This window comes from Otolemur garnettii, unplaced genomic scaffold (genome assembly GCF_000181295.1).
Source record: "Otolemur garnettii isolate 467f Iridium unplaced genomic scaffold, OtoGar3 scaffold00030, whole genome shotgun sequence".
In the NCBI taxonomy this organism is placed as follows: domain Eukaryota; kingdom Metazoa; phylum Chordata; class Mammalia; order Primates; family Galagidae; genus Otolemur; species Otolemur garnettii.
Genome location: NW_003852425.1, coordinates 10,740,468 through 10,754,160, shown reverse-complemented (window position 1 = coordinate 10,754,160; position 13,693 = coordinate 10,740,468). Strand labels below are relative to the sequence as shown.

Below are 13,693 nucleotides of genomic sequence, written 5' to 3'. Positions count from 1 at the left end.
TATACATAGACCTATTAGAAGTGTTTCATTGTAAAGTATAAATTGCTAAGAAATTTCTGTCAAAATAAAATCATGCTACATCCAGAAGATATAATTTCTCCCTAAAACATTAATTTGTTTTAACACACTTAAGAACTTCATAAAATGCTTTGCTAGTGAATATTGAAGAAAAATATTAAAATAAGACTATTATTGCACAATTTTTCTTTACAAACAAAACAGGTTCCCTTACAAATCGATAACATTTTAATATAAATTGGATTGACAAATCAAGTATTCACTATTTAGGATAAAATTTCCCCAAATTTCTTCTAATACTGAACTTTCAGTTAATGCATATATCGTGTTAAATGTAAGGATATTCATTTGTTGAATGAATAATCTACTCTGAGCCAAGAAACTTTAAATGCCATTTCCAAGGGAAGTGTATCAAATAGAAAGTATGTAAAATTCCATTTTTAATCCAATTATTATGCCAAATATAGGTGATCGTCACTTTTTTCTTCATTTTATATTCTTAAAGTTGGACTTCCTATTTATAAATCTAAACAATTTGATATTTTAAGGCATGTAAGTGTGTCATCTACTAACATGAAAGAGGAATTAAAAGTTAATTTTTAAAAGCTCATGCTGACCCAAACTGCAAACTATTACCTAAAATTTCTTACAAAATTTAAGTAACAAAAGAATAAATTAATAAAATGGTTGGTCACAGAAGTTTAGGCTCCCACTACAGAACACAACAAAGTTAATTTACTGATTATAACCATGACACTGTAGTTCACTAACCTTAACAAGTATTCACTGATACACAAAAAACATAACTCACTTTGATCTCTGAGCATTATTTTTAAGATAACCTTTTAAAGTGTTGCTACAAGAAAATATTTTAAATTAATATAATCAAAATCATTCTATAAATGCTAAAATTACCTGCTTGAGTCCTTCATCAGTAAGTTTGTCCTGGTTGCCTACATGTACTTTCTGAAGTAAAGGGCAGTGAGAGGCAACCGCAATAATAGAGGTGTCAGAAAGCTGTTTACACCTGTAGGCTGTATACCTAAGAAGTCCAGGACACTTAAATGCTAAAACACATACGCCAGTATCAGACATACTGCGGCAATCAGAAATGTTGATTTCAATTATATTCTGACTTCTTGATGCAATTTTTTCCAATAATTCATCAGTAACCTATGAGAAAAAAAGGAAGCAACAAATTTAAACTTTTACTGAAAGTAATAACTTGTTCCTATAATATTGCTAAATTTTCCTCAATAAATAATTAGATTATAAAATAAAAACAATCAAATGAAAAACATTCTTAATATTAAAGCATAATACAAATTGTGGTACAATAAAAAATATATTTGGTCTTTGTCCCCAGGTCTTGGAACAGAGTTCCCAAAACCCTTGGAATTTCTGGTGATAGTGTCTTTTATGATTCATAACAAGCCCCTTGACCACAGCGGAGTTTATACCAGTGAGGTGACTCAGAGTGGAGCCCCTAGATAGCTTCAGAATGAAGGCCAGCTACCAGAGAGGCTAAACAGGTGATGTGAGTGGTAACTTTCAGCCCCACTTCCAACCTCCATGGAAAGGAGAAAGGTTTACAAAAAGGTCTGAGAAACCACTGAACAGGAGATTCAAGTGTAAACACAAGGAAGCAACAGGAGGGTGGCCCACACCATACCTTGCTCTATATAGCTCTTCCACTTGGCTGAGCCTGAGTTGAATCCTTTACATGTATAACAAACCTAAATCCAATGTAAGTATTTTCCTGAGTTCTCTGAATAATTGTAGCCAATTACGGAAACTGAGGAGATCAGGGAACTCTAGAATTTTTAACTGATCAGTCAGTAGTATGGGCGGCTCATGGAACTTGCCCCTGACATATGAAGTGTGAGTCCGAGAGACCGAGCTCTTAACTCTGGAAATTAGTGTCAGCACTGAACTGAACTCCTGGACACTCAGAGGTACTGGAGAATTGGTTGTTAGTGTGGTAAAAACTCCACACATTTGGTGTCAGAAGTAGTATCAGAAGAATGTTAGTTTTCATTAAAAGGCTAAAAATCTATCCTTGAAAAAATTCGTGTTAATTAAACCTTCAGAGTCACCAAAAACCAATGACAAACAAAACTGTATAGAGATTTTAGATTCTTCGTTCTCTATTTTTTTAAGGCAGGAAATAGAGTACATCAGTTATCACGACATATGAATCTTGATTTCTTACACCTCAGATGATACCACAGTATGTAAATTTGAATTGTTTCACTATTTCTATCAAAATGCTACCTCACATGTAATTAATTCATAGCTTAGAAAACACTACATTTTATATATCAAAACATCAAAGGCTATATAGAAATGCCCATGTCAAAACATTTTCTCAGAAGACTCAATGCTAAATATAAGTAGTGTTAAAATTCATCTGGTGCTGCAATCAGTATAACCTAATTCTTTGTACCCTCAGTGAATTCCCAAACAATAAAAAATTAAAAATTAAAAAAAAATTCATCTGGTGAAAACTCCTATGACCAAATGAATTAAAAAAAAAAAAAATCAGTCTCTACATAGTCCATTCCCAGTTACCACAATCCCCAAAAGGAAAACAGAGTTAACACTATTCAAGTTTTTGGGTAAAAATTACAAAGAAAGAAATGCACATAAAATTTAGAATGGAAGAAAGAAAGAGCTGGAGTACAGAGTAGCACTAGGAATAAGAGCTAAAGATGAAACTATGATATCTGTGCTTATGCTGTTGGAAAAGCATAAACACAGACAGTAGTTCCCCGGACAACCTAAAACTCTGACATAGCTCTCCTTGCATGTATTATTCTTTTCATATCCAAACCTTATAACCAGCGGAGGGGGAAAGCTATTCTTTCTCTCTTTTTTTTTTTAGGAGACAAGAGTCTCACTTTATCACCCTTAGTAGAGTGCCATGGCATCACATGGCTCACAGCAACCTCCAACTCCCGGGCTTAGGTGATTCTCTTGCCTCAGTCTGCCAAGTAGCTGGGACTACAGGCACCTGCCATAACATCGGGCCATTTTTTTGATGCAGTTTGGCCGAGGGTGGATTCCAACCCAGTATATGGGGCCAGCGCCCTACCCACTGAGCCACAGGCGCTGCCCCAGGAAAGCTATTCTGTTCATAACAAATAGCTCAGGCATCTGAGGAATAAAGTAATGAGCCAATGGACTCCTTTACACTTAACTTCTCTACTCTGTTAGCCACACTAACCTTTCATCAGTCTCCTCGGACACAAAACCCAAATAAATAACTAATTCTGAAATTGTTTTAATTTCTTACCAAGGAGGCAAAAAAAAAAATAAAATAAAAGCAATTTATACAGACATGCATGCTCTGGAACTTGCTTAACATGTTTAAAGTATGTTTGTTATACACGCACAAATGCATGCTACCAGTGATAAGTTGAAGCTGGCTCATATAACCTAACAAGAGCTTATGGTGTTCACCTCTTTCCAAACTGACATTCAGTGGCATAACATGTGTAGCTTGAACTGGCCAGGACAGGAATATTTATACCACAGAAACTGGCAAATATTACAATTTGGGGCTTTTTAAAAGCTAGTTGTTAAACCTTTACCAGCATACCACTAGTAATATACCATGGAATATTACTTCACACTAGTAATATACTTCAACAAAATTTTATTCTTATTGTGTATTTACAGACATTTCTAATACCAAATACTGACTACCGAGATTTAAAGATTATCTAACAAATTCAATGAACTGTTTGCAGTAAGCACAATAAACTGTCTTTTTTCCTAATTTAGGCCACCATATAAACATACTAGGCAGCAGAGCAATGGGGAGGATAAGAAAATCCATTGAAAGGAAAATTTTAAAGAAGTTATCTTAGCTACTGACTTCTATTTCTTTTGTTTTTGTAGTTTTTGGCTGGGGCTGGGTTTAAACCCACCACCTCTAGCATATGGGGCTGGTGTCTTACTCCTTTGAGCCACAGGCACCACCCTGACTTCCATTTCTTCATCTACAAAACATAAAATCATATCTACTCATAGGGTTGCTGGGAGATCAAATGAATTAATATGACTAAGCCTTTAGAAATGGTACAGTGCACAGAGGCAGTGTTATATAAATGTTTGCCATCATTTTCCAATATCAATATTTATGATATGACTTCTGCCCTAAAAAATTTAATAATTCTCCTTAAAAGGTAAAAATGAGAGGAAAAAACAAAAAGACTAAGACATAAAGGATTAAAAAGAAACCCAAACAGGCCAGTCTACACTAAAAACTATCTTGTTCATCATGAGAACATAGCTTTAACTTAAATAGATATGATAAAAATTTAAAAAGCACTAAATTACAGATTGTAATTATTTGAACTATCTTGAAAAATAACACTCAGGAGCTTTCAGAAGAGGAATAAAGACACTTTTTAATTGAGTAAGCTAAATTGGGTGTTTCTTAGAATTAGAACCCATACCTGCTGGCGACTACTAAGATCCAGCTGCTTCCAAAACTGGAAATCTAAACAAAGGTCACGCCAATACTTGCAAACCAATGATGCAGAAAGGCACCGCTCATCCAGGGACAAATTGGAAAATATCTGTGAAGAAAAAAGGAGCCATTTGATATATGCTGATCATTTTCAAAGCATAGGAAAAGGGTTTTGTTAGAAAACAAATTACCTTTTTAAAAAGAAAGTCATCCTAAATACAAGGGGCCATTACTGAAGTTGCCATAAGAGAACATCCTAAAGAGAAAGTATGGCGGAGGAACTAAGAATATGGACCAATATTATATATGTGTTGTGGACAAAGAGAGGAAGAGACAGGTATATATTCACCCATGTGTACAAGTGCATCTTAGCTTTGGGAAAAAAAAAGTGAAAAGATAAGCCAAAAAGTAAGTTTAACACGTTTTCCTTTCTAAGAGAGCGAAAAAATACTGGAAATGGAGAGTGTTGGCGGAGATTATGCTTTTTTGTTGTTTTTGTTTTTGAGACAGAGTCTCAACTTTGTTGCCCTCAGTAGAGTGCCATAGTGTCATAGCTCACAGCAACCTCAAACTCTCAGGCTCAAGTAATCTTCTTGCCTCAGCCTCCCAAGAGCTGGGACTACAGGTGCCCTCCCAGTTATTTTTAGAGATGGGCCTCTTACTTAGGCTGATCTCAAACTGCTGAGCTCAAGTAAACCATCTGTCCCAGCCTCCCAGAATGCTGGGATTACAGGTGTGAGCCATCCTGTCCCGCCAAAAAAGACTACTTTTAAGTTTTATAGTTTGACTATGAAAGCATGCAAACTTTTTATGCGTGATTTAAGAAAAAGAAAACTCAAAAAGAAATGTAAATCGTGGGAAAGGTACTTTAACTTCTCTGGTATCAGTCATAGCCCAAATCTAATCCTGAGAAAAACACATATGTCAGATGCAGACATTCTACAAAATACCTGATTAAAGGTCATGGTCGGCGCCTATGGCTCAAAGGAATAGGGTGCCTGCCCCATATGCCAGAGGTGGTGGATTCAAACCCAGCCCTGGCCCAAAACTGCAAAAAATAATAATAAAAATTTAAAAATTCAAGGTCATGAAAAATATGGAAATATTGAAGAACTAACACAACCCAAAAGAAACTAAGGAGAAAAAAGAACGAATGTAAACATGTTGGTCTTAGCACAGAAAAGGACATTAACAGAAAAACTAGCAAAATCCAAATAAAGACTAAAATGTAATTAATGGTAATGGATAATACTAGTGCTGGTTTCATGATTTTGGCAAATGTATCCCAGTAACACAAGACAATGAAATTAGAGAGGTAATTAGTAGGTGAGGAGTATAGGGAAACTCTCTGTACTATTATTGCAATTTTCTATAAATCTAAAAATCATTTCATATCAAAGCACATATTACATGCCTTAAATGTATACAATAAAAAATAAAATAATTCCAAAATAAATAGCTCTTTTATAAAAGAATCTTAAAAAGTTACATCATAAAAAGTTGGTTAGGGTAGGGGTAGGGACAATATTTTTGAATATTGTTGTTATAAGATTAACAAGTACAATGAGTGGGCCATAGTGAGATCCTGAATTGAACTAACTGTAAGAAGATAACTTCTCTAAAAGAAGTTAATTTTTTAAAAAACTGTTATCCATTTTAGATATATAACTTAGTGTTTGTGCTGAAATGATACTATCCCTAGAATTTATACACACAAGAGTTAAGTTCCTATGGCATATTTCTGGTCACAAAAGCATCACCAACCAAACTGCTAAATAAAGACCAATCCACTTCTAATACTAAATGTTAAAATAAATGTGAGCTATAGATACACATATGAATAAAAACAAGATGATCATTTACCCGGTTATTCCAGTTCAGGGCTGCAGGTGGCTGGAACCTATCCTGGCAGCTCAGGGCACAAACCAGGAACCCCCTCTGGACAGGATGCTATTTTATCATGGAATGCACTCACACACACATCCACACACTCATTTATACTAGGACCATTTAGACACATGCACAGCTTAGACATAACCTAAGGTATACAGCTGTGGGATATGATAAGAAATCAGAGTATCAAACCCAGAAAAAAAATCACACAGATGAGGAGAAAGTGAAAACTCCACACAGACAGTGGTCCTGGTTAGGAATTCATTTTTTCCCTCATCATCATAACAAAATGATGTTGAACAAAATTCAAGAAACTGCTATCGTATATAAAAGATTCCTATCAAAACTATGACCTAAATGACTTACCTCTATACAGACAAAAGAATAAACAAAAATGACTTACCTCTATACAGACAAAAGAATCTCTATTATTCTTAAATCTTCAGCTTTGGGAAAACAATTGCCTTTCCCCTTCACAACCACCACTTTTCTCCCAAAAGGTCCTTTACTGTGATTAGAGGCAAATTCACTAGGTGGTTCCCATATGTATTCAGAATTCATGAGAAACACCTAGTGAATTGGCCTCTAATCATAATAAAGGTAAATTACCCCACCATAGCCTCTCACTCATACTCATTAGAACTAAAACCTCTTGGCAACATGCTAAAAGTACTTCAACTCTAAAAAGTTACTAATAAATGAATTGTGGAGGGTGCCAAAACAAAGATTGGTTTCTTGGTTTTACCTTTCCTTTTATCCCTTAGCTTGGAATTGAGGTCATTGTCAACACTGACAATACATAAATGGATATGCATGACTCTGTGCCAATAAAACTTTATTAACAAAAACTGGCAGAATGTTTGGCCTACATAGGGCTAAAATTTGCCAGTCCACTCACAAGAAAAAAAATAAATAGGAACTGTCCATGTAGAAGCCTGTACACTGAACTTACTAGATACAGACAATATCTCAACAATTTAAAGAGATTCTCAAAAAGCTCAAGGAAACCATATACAAAGAACTAAAGGAAACCTCAAGAATCAAGTAGAGATATCCATCAACTAAAGAATATTAATGAAAAGTACAAATTATGGAAGCTAATCAAATAAAAATTCTATAATTAAATCCTATAACAACTGAAATAAAAAAATCACTACAGGGATTCAATAGAAGATTAGAACAAGCAAGAAATGTTATATAAATGAGCCAAAGATGGCCTCCGTGTACTAGGATATTTTTTCACTGCACTCTGAGACTGATTCACTCAAAAACCCCCTAGTGCCAAACAAGTTTTTCTCAACTTTAGCCATTTCAAGCTTGCCTGCTTTGTACACCCTGCAAATCCTCACCTAACAGCTGTTTGGCCTTATATTTAGGAGACCATACCAGGGGTCCTCAAACTACCACCCACAGGCCACATGCGGCCTGCCAAGGACATTTATCCCACCCGCCAGGTGTTTTTGCCACAGCTGCCTATCCTGCTTAGCAGTCAACCAGTCCCTGGGCCTGCAGTCCGGCCCTCCAACAGTCTGAGGGACAGCGAACTGGTTCCCTCTTTAAAAAGTTTGAGGACCCCTGCTAGGCTGTGGGTGGCTGGCTTTGGTATTCTCTGATCCAGAGCACACCAGCATGCTGCTGAGCTATATCACCTAGACAGGTAAGCCTCCTCTCTAACTCTTCATTTCCCCAAGAGTTTCCTTGCCCTCCTTCCTTTCTGTACAGTGCTCTAAGCTTCTATACAGTTTCATACAGTAAAAGACGTTTCCCAATTAAGCCACCCAATTAAGCTTCTGTGTTACCACTGCTTGTGGTCATATCTCTTTCTATGTTCTGCACCAACATCCTTCAAACCCCTATAACAAAAAGGAATCAGCAAACTCACAGACAGGTCAACCTAAATTACTGAGTGTGAAGAATAGAAAGAAATAAGAATGAAGGAAAATGAAAAGAGCATAAGATGCCCGTAAGACATCATGAAACTTTTTTCTTTTTCTTTTTTTTTTTTTGGAGACAGTTTACTTTATTACCCTCGGTGGAGTGCTATGGTGTCACAACTAACAGCAACCTCAAACTCTTGGTCAAGTGATTCTCTTGCCTCAGCCTCCCAAGTAACTGGTATTATAGGTGTCCACAATGCCTGCCTATTTTTTAGAGACAAGGTCTCTCTTTTGCTCAAGCTTGGCCACAAACTTCTCAAGCAATCCACCTGCCTCAGTCTCCCAGAGTGCTAGGATTACAGGCATGAGCCACCACTCCCAACCACTGAGACATTTTAACATACACATAAGAGGAGCCACAGAAGTAGAAGTGAGTGAAAGAAGCAGAAAAAAATATTTAAAGAGGCTCGGTGCCCATCGCTCAGTGGTTAGGGTGCTGGCCACATACACCGCGGCTGGTGGGTTCAAACCTGGCCTAGGCCCACTAAACAATGACAACTGCAACAAAAAAAATAGCTGGGCAATGTGGCAGGCACCTGTAGTCCCAGCTACTTGGGAGGCTGAAGCAAGAGAATCGCGTAAGCCCAAGAGTTTGAGATTGCTGTGAGCTATGACACCACGGACTCTACCGAGTACAACACAGGCTCTATCTCAAAAAAAAAAAAAAAAAAAAAAGAATTGAAGAAATAATTGCTAAAATTTTCAAAATTTGATGAAAGACATGAATCCAGCTCATCAGCTCAATGAACTCTAAATAGGATTAATGGAAAGGTATCCACACCAAGCTATGCCATAATCAAATTTTTCAAAAACAAAGACAAAGAAAGAATCCTGAAAATAGGAAAAAAAAAAAAAATTAACTTATGGAGTGGGGGATGGAACAAAGGCTCCTCAATAAGATTAACAACAGATTTTTCTTTGAAAACCACAAAGGTCAGTAGACAGTGCAATAACATATTCAAAGTGCTAAAACAAAAACCTGTCAACCAAGAATTCTTTATCTAGGAAAACTATCCTTCACAAATGAAGCTATTTCCAGATTTTAAAAAACAAGAAGTTTGTCACTAGTAGATTTATCCTAAAAGAAACACTAAAGGGAATCCTTAGGCTGAAATGTAAGGAGGACACCAGACAGTAGCTTGCAATCATATTGATACGGGAAAAGTGGTGCCCAGCCAGCTTAGCCCAGCAGGGCCTGGGGGACCTGCCACTTCTGTCTTGGTGGCAGCAGCCGGCAAAGGAACCAGCAGCCTGGAGCAAGGGGGGAGCTTTCCTCCCCAGAGGCTCCAGTAGAGCGGTGCTAGAGGACCTGTCCATCAGGGGACAACACTGGCAATTCCTCCAGCTCATCCCTGATTGGTCCATTTTCAATCAAGCTCATTGGACGACTACCCCTATATAAGACCCCTGAGCAGAGAGCCTAGCAGTAGATCTTGGCAGATCTTGGCAGATCATAGCAGATCATAGCAGATCCTCACATATCATTGCAGATCGTCCAGGAAGATAGAGCAGAAGAACAAGACTTCAGCAGACTGTTGCAGACCTCTGAGGAAGAAAGAGCAAGAGCTGTGGCACTTCTATTTTTGATCCTCCTCTGCAAAGAGGCTTGGTCCTTTGTAAGAGCTGTGGCACTTCTACTGCTGATCCTGCTCTACAAAGAGGCTTGGCTCTTTGTAAGAGCTGTTTTTGTAAGAGCTGTAACACTTGCATCCTGCCCTGCAAGGAGGTTTGGCTCTTTGTAAGAGCTGTAAATAAAACCTCACTTACTGTTCATCCTATGGTCCATCGACTCATTCATCGAATCGTTGAGACCAAGAGCCTGGAAATCCAGTGTTAAAAATCCGGTATCAATATGAACATACAATACCAGTAAAGATAGGCATTTACATTGTAAATAGAAAAGTCAGTGTTAATGCAATTATGGTTTATAATCCCTGCTATTGATATAAAAGACAACTTAAATAAAAATGATTAAAAATCTATGCTGATTGGCACAAAACATATAAAGATATAATTTGTGACAATAACTATACTATATATACAAAGTTTTTGTATACCACCAAAACTGAACTGGTATTAATTCAAACTAGATAGTTCTAAGATATAATGAAAATTATAAACTCCAAGGCAAATACTAAGAAATACATAGTTACTTTTTTCTCTATAATACACACATATAAAATATGAAAATTATATGTATTTATGAGAAAGGAATCAAAAGGGCACACTAGAAAATATCTAACACAAACAGCACCCAAAGAATTAATGAACAAAAAAATGACATAGAAAAAGCAAGAAAATGGTAGAAGTGTTTTCTTATCAGTTATTACATCAAATGTAAATGAATTAAGCTTGCCAATTAAGAAACAGAGAATGAAAAAATGGAATTAAAAACAATCCAAATATATGCTATCTACTAAAGAAATTCACTTTAGTCAAAGATATATACACATTGAAAGCAAAAGGATGTATTCACTAGTAGATACAGTCAAGAGAGGAAAGAAAGAAAGAGGAAAGGAAAAAACATAAACCAAAAGAAAGCTGGAATATCTACATTAATGTTAGACAAAATAGACAGTAAAATAAAGAAGTGTCTGGGCAAGAACCAGACACCATGTCTACTAAAAAAATTGTAAAGGTCAGGCGGGATGACTCACGCCTATAATCCTAGCACTCTGAGAGGCAGAGGCCAGTGGATCCCCTGAGTTTGAGACCAGCCTTAGCAAGAGCAAGACCCCATCTCTACTAAAAATAAAAAAACCGGCTGGGCATTGTGGAAGATGCCATAGTCCCCTACAGTCCCAGCTACTTGGGAGGCTGAAGCAAAATGATCGCTTGAACCCAGGAGTTTGACGTTGCTGAGTGATGATACCATGGCAACAGAGTGAGACTCTGTCTCAAAAGAAAAAAAACAGAAAAATCAGCTAGGCACTGTGCCATGCACCTGTATTCCCAGCTACTTGGGAGGCTTGAGACACAAGGATTACTTGAGCCTAGGAGTTTCAAGTTGCAGAGTTACAATAACACCACTACGCTGTACCTAGGGTGACAGAGCAAGAAGAAGAAGAAAAAAAGGACGATGATACAAGGATCAATCTTTCAAAAAAGATGTAACAATTATATATGTGCACCTAACAGAGCCCCAAAATATATAAAGCATAACTGACAGAAATGAAGGGAAAAAATAAACAGTTCTACAGTAATTCTTAATATCTTCCACACCTCACTTACAATAATCAGTAAAACCACTAGACAAAAGATATACGAGGAAACCGAAGACTTGAACAGAACTTAAACCAAACTAGGCCTACCAGACATCTATAGAACACTCAGAATACACATTCTTCTTAAGTACGTAGGAAACATTCTCAAGGATAGACCATAAATTCTCAGTGTTAGGCAGATAGCCAGAAATCTAGTTCTCCTAGAAGAGAAAAGGACAAGGGCAGGGCCCCCAACCCCCCATCTCACCTTAATCCTGTCTGGAGCCATTGCTCCCACCTGGGGAAGAGGGAAGACCTATCAATCTACCAATCAGAACTTAGCAGGCCAACTGCAAAACCTAGCAACAGGGACAACAGAGTCTTGAAGGTGACCTAGAACAGCATTAAGGCTCATTACTGTGTCACTGTAATCCACACGCCTCCCAGTGGGCTTTCAGAGAGGCTTATGGGAGGTCCATAAGTTCCAAGGTGACCTCTGAACCATGAGGCAGGCCCAACCCAGGCAGGAAAAAACAGAACAGCCAGCCATAACCCAAGCCTCTTTGTCCTCTTGTCTCAAATATGAAGGCCTGTTTACTGTATGGTAAACATATCTTGCTCTGTAAACATTTACTCTATAAACCTATCTTTCTCTAACTCATTGAACTTTCTTTCACGCTTGCCTTAACATTTTGAGTGGCTGGTCATTCTTCAACTAAACACCCCAAGAACTGAGGATGCAGGCAGCTGCCTGAAACTCCAACATTTTAGGAAACAGGTAGCCACCTTCAAATCCAACATCAATAAATTTTAAAAGATTAGTCATACAAAGTATCTTTTCCAAAGATAATGAAATGACATTAGAGATCAATAACAGAATGAAATCTGGGAATTTCACAACTGCATGGAAATTAAACAACATACTCTTAAAACAATCAATGGGTAAGAAGAAATCATAAGTAAAAAAGAATATTTCAGATGAATGAAAACAAAAGCACTTAGTCAAATCTGTGGGATATAAACAACTACACTACCAAAAAAAAAAAAAAAAAAATCTCAAATTGATGACCTAAACTTCCACTTTAAGGAACTACAAAAAAGGAGAAAATTCAACACAAACCAAGAATGAAGGAAATAAAAATTAGAGCAGATAAAAAATAGAGTTAACAAAAACAAAAGTTGATTATTTGAAAAAAACTGAAATCCTTCGGCTAAACTAAAAATAAAGAAAAAAGACTCAAATTATCAAAGTCACAAATGAAAACAGGGACATTACTATCAACCTTACAAAAAGACAATTATCAAAGAATACTATGAACTGTATGCCAAAAAATTAATGAAACAGATGATGAATTCCAAAGATATAAACTACAAAAACTGACTCAAAAGACAGAAAATCTGGATATGCATGTAACAACTAACAAGGTGAAATCAGTAATCAAAAACCTTTAAGAGGATGGCACCTGTGGCTCAGTGGGTAGGACGCCAGCCCCATATACCGAGGGTGGTGGTTTGAATCCAGCCCTAGCCAAACTGCAACAAAAAATAGCCAGGCATTGTGGCAGGCGCCTGTAGTCCCAGCTACTCAGGAGGCTGAGGCAAGAGAATTACCCAAGCCCAGTGAAGGTTGCTGTGAGCTGTGATGCCACAGCACTCTACCAAGGGTGATAAAGTGAGATGCTGTCTCAAAAAAAAAAAAAAAAAAAAAAAGGGGCTTTAAGAAAAGGCCTAGATAACATCATTGGTGATGTGTCTTAAGAATAATTACAATGTTAAAGAGCAATGGAGACAATGGGCAACTTTGCATGGTTCCTGATCTGAGTGGAAATGATTTCAATTTAACTCCATTCAATACAATATTGACTATGGGTTTGCTGTAGATGGCCTACATCAGTTTAAGAAATGTCCCTTCTATACCAATTTTCTTAAGCATTCTGATCATGAAGGGATGCTGCATGTTATCAAAAGCTTTTTCTGCTTCAATTGAGAGAATCATATGGTCTTTGTTTTTTAATTTGTTTATGTGATGAATTATATTTATGGATTTACATATGTTGAACCAGCCTTGAGATCCTGGGATAAAACCCACTTGGTCGTGGTGTATAATTTGTTTGATATGTTGCTGGATTCTGTTTGTTAGGATCTTGTTGAATATTTTCACATCA

The 13,693-nt window shown here is 36.9% G+C and overlaps 1 protein-coding gene across 1 annotated transcript in view; it reads right to left on the bottom strand.

The window, feature by feature from the left end:
* Positions 1-13,693, bottom strand: part of FBXL17 (F-box and leucine rich repeat protein 17) — a 486,505-nt gene that overhangs the window by 462,148 nt on the left and 10,664 nt on the right. The window contains exons 3-4 of the mRNA XM_012804603.2: positions 4,482-4,604; positions 934-1,191 (exon numbers count right to left, since the gene is read on the bottom strand). Coding sequence (XP_012660057.1) covers positions 934-1,191; positions 4,482-4,604 — 381 coding nt within the window. The remainder of the gene's footprint in view (positions 1-933; positions 1,192-4,481; positions 4,605-13,693) is intronic.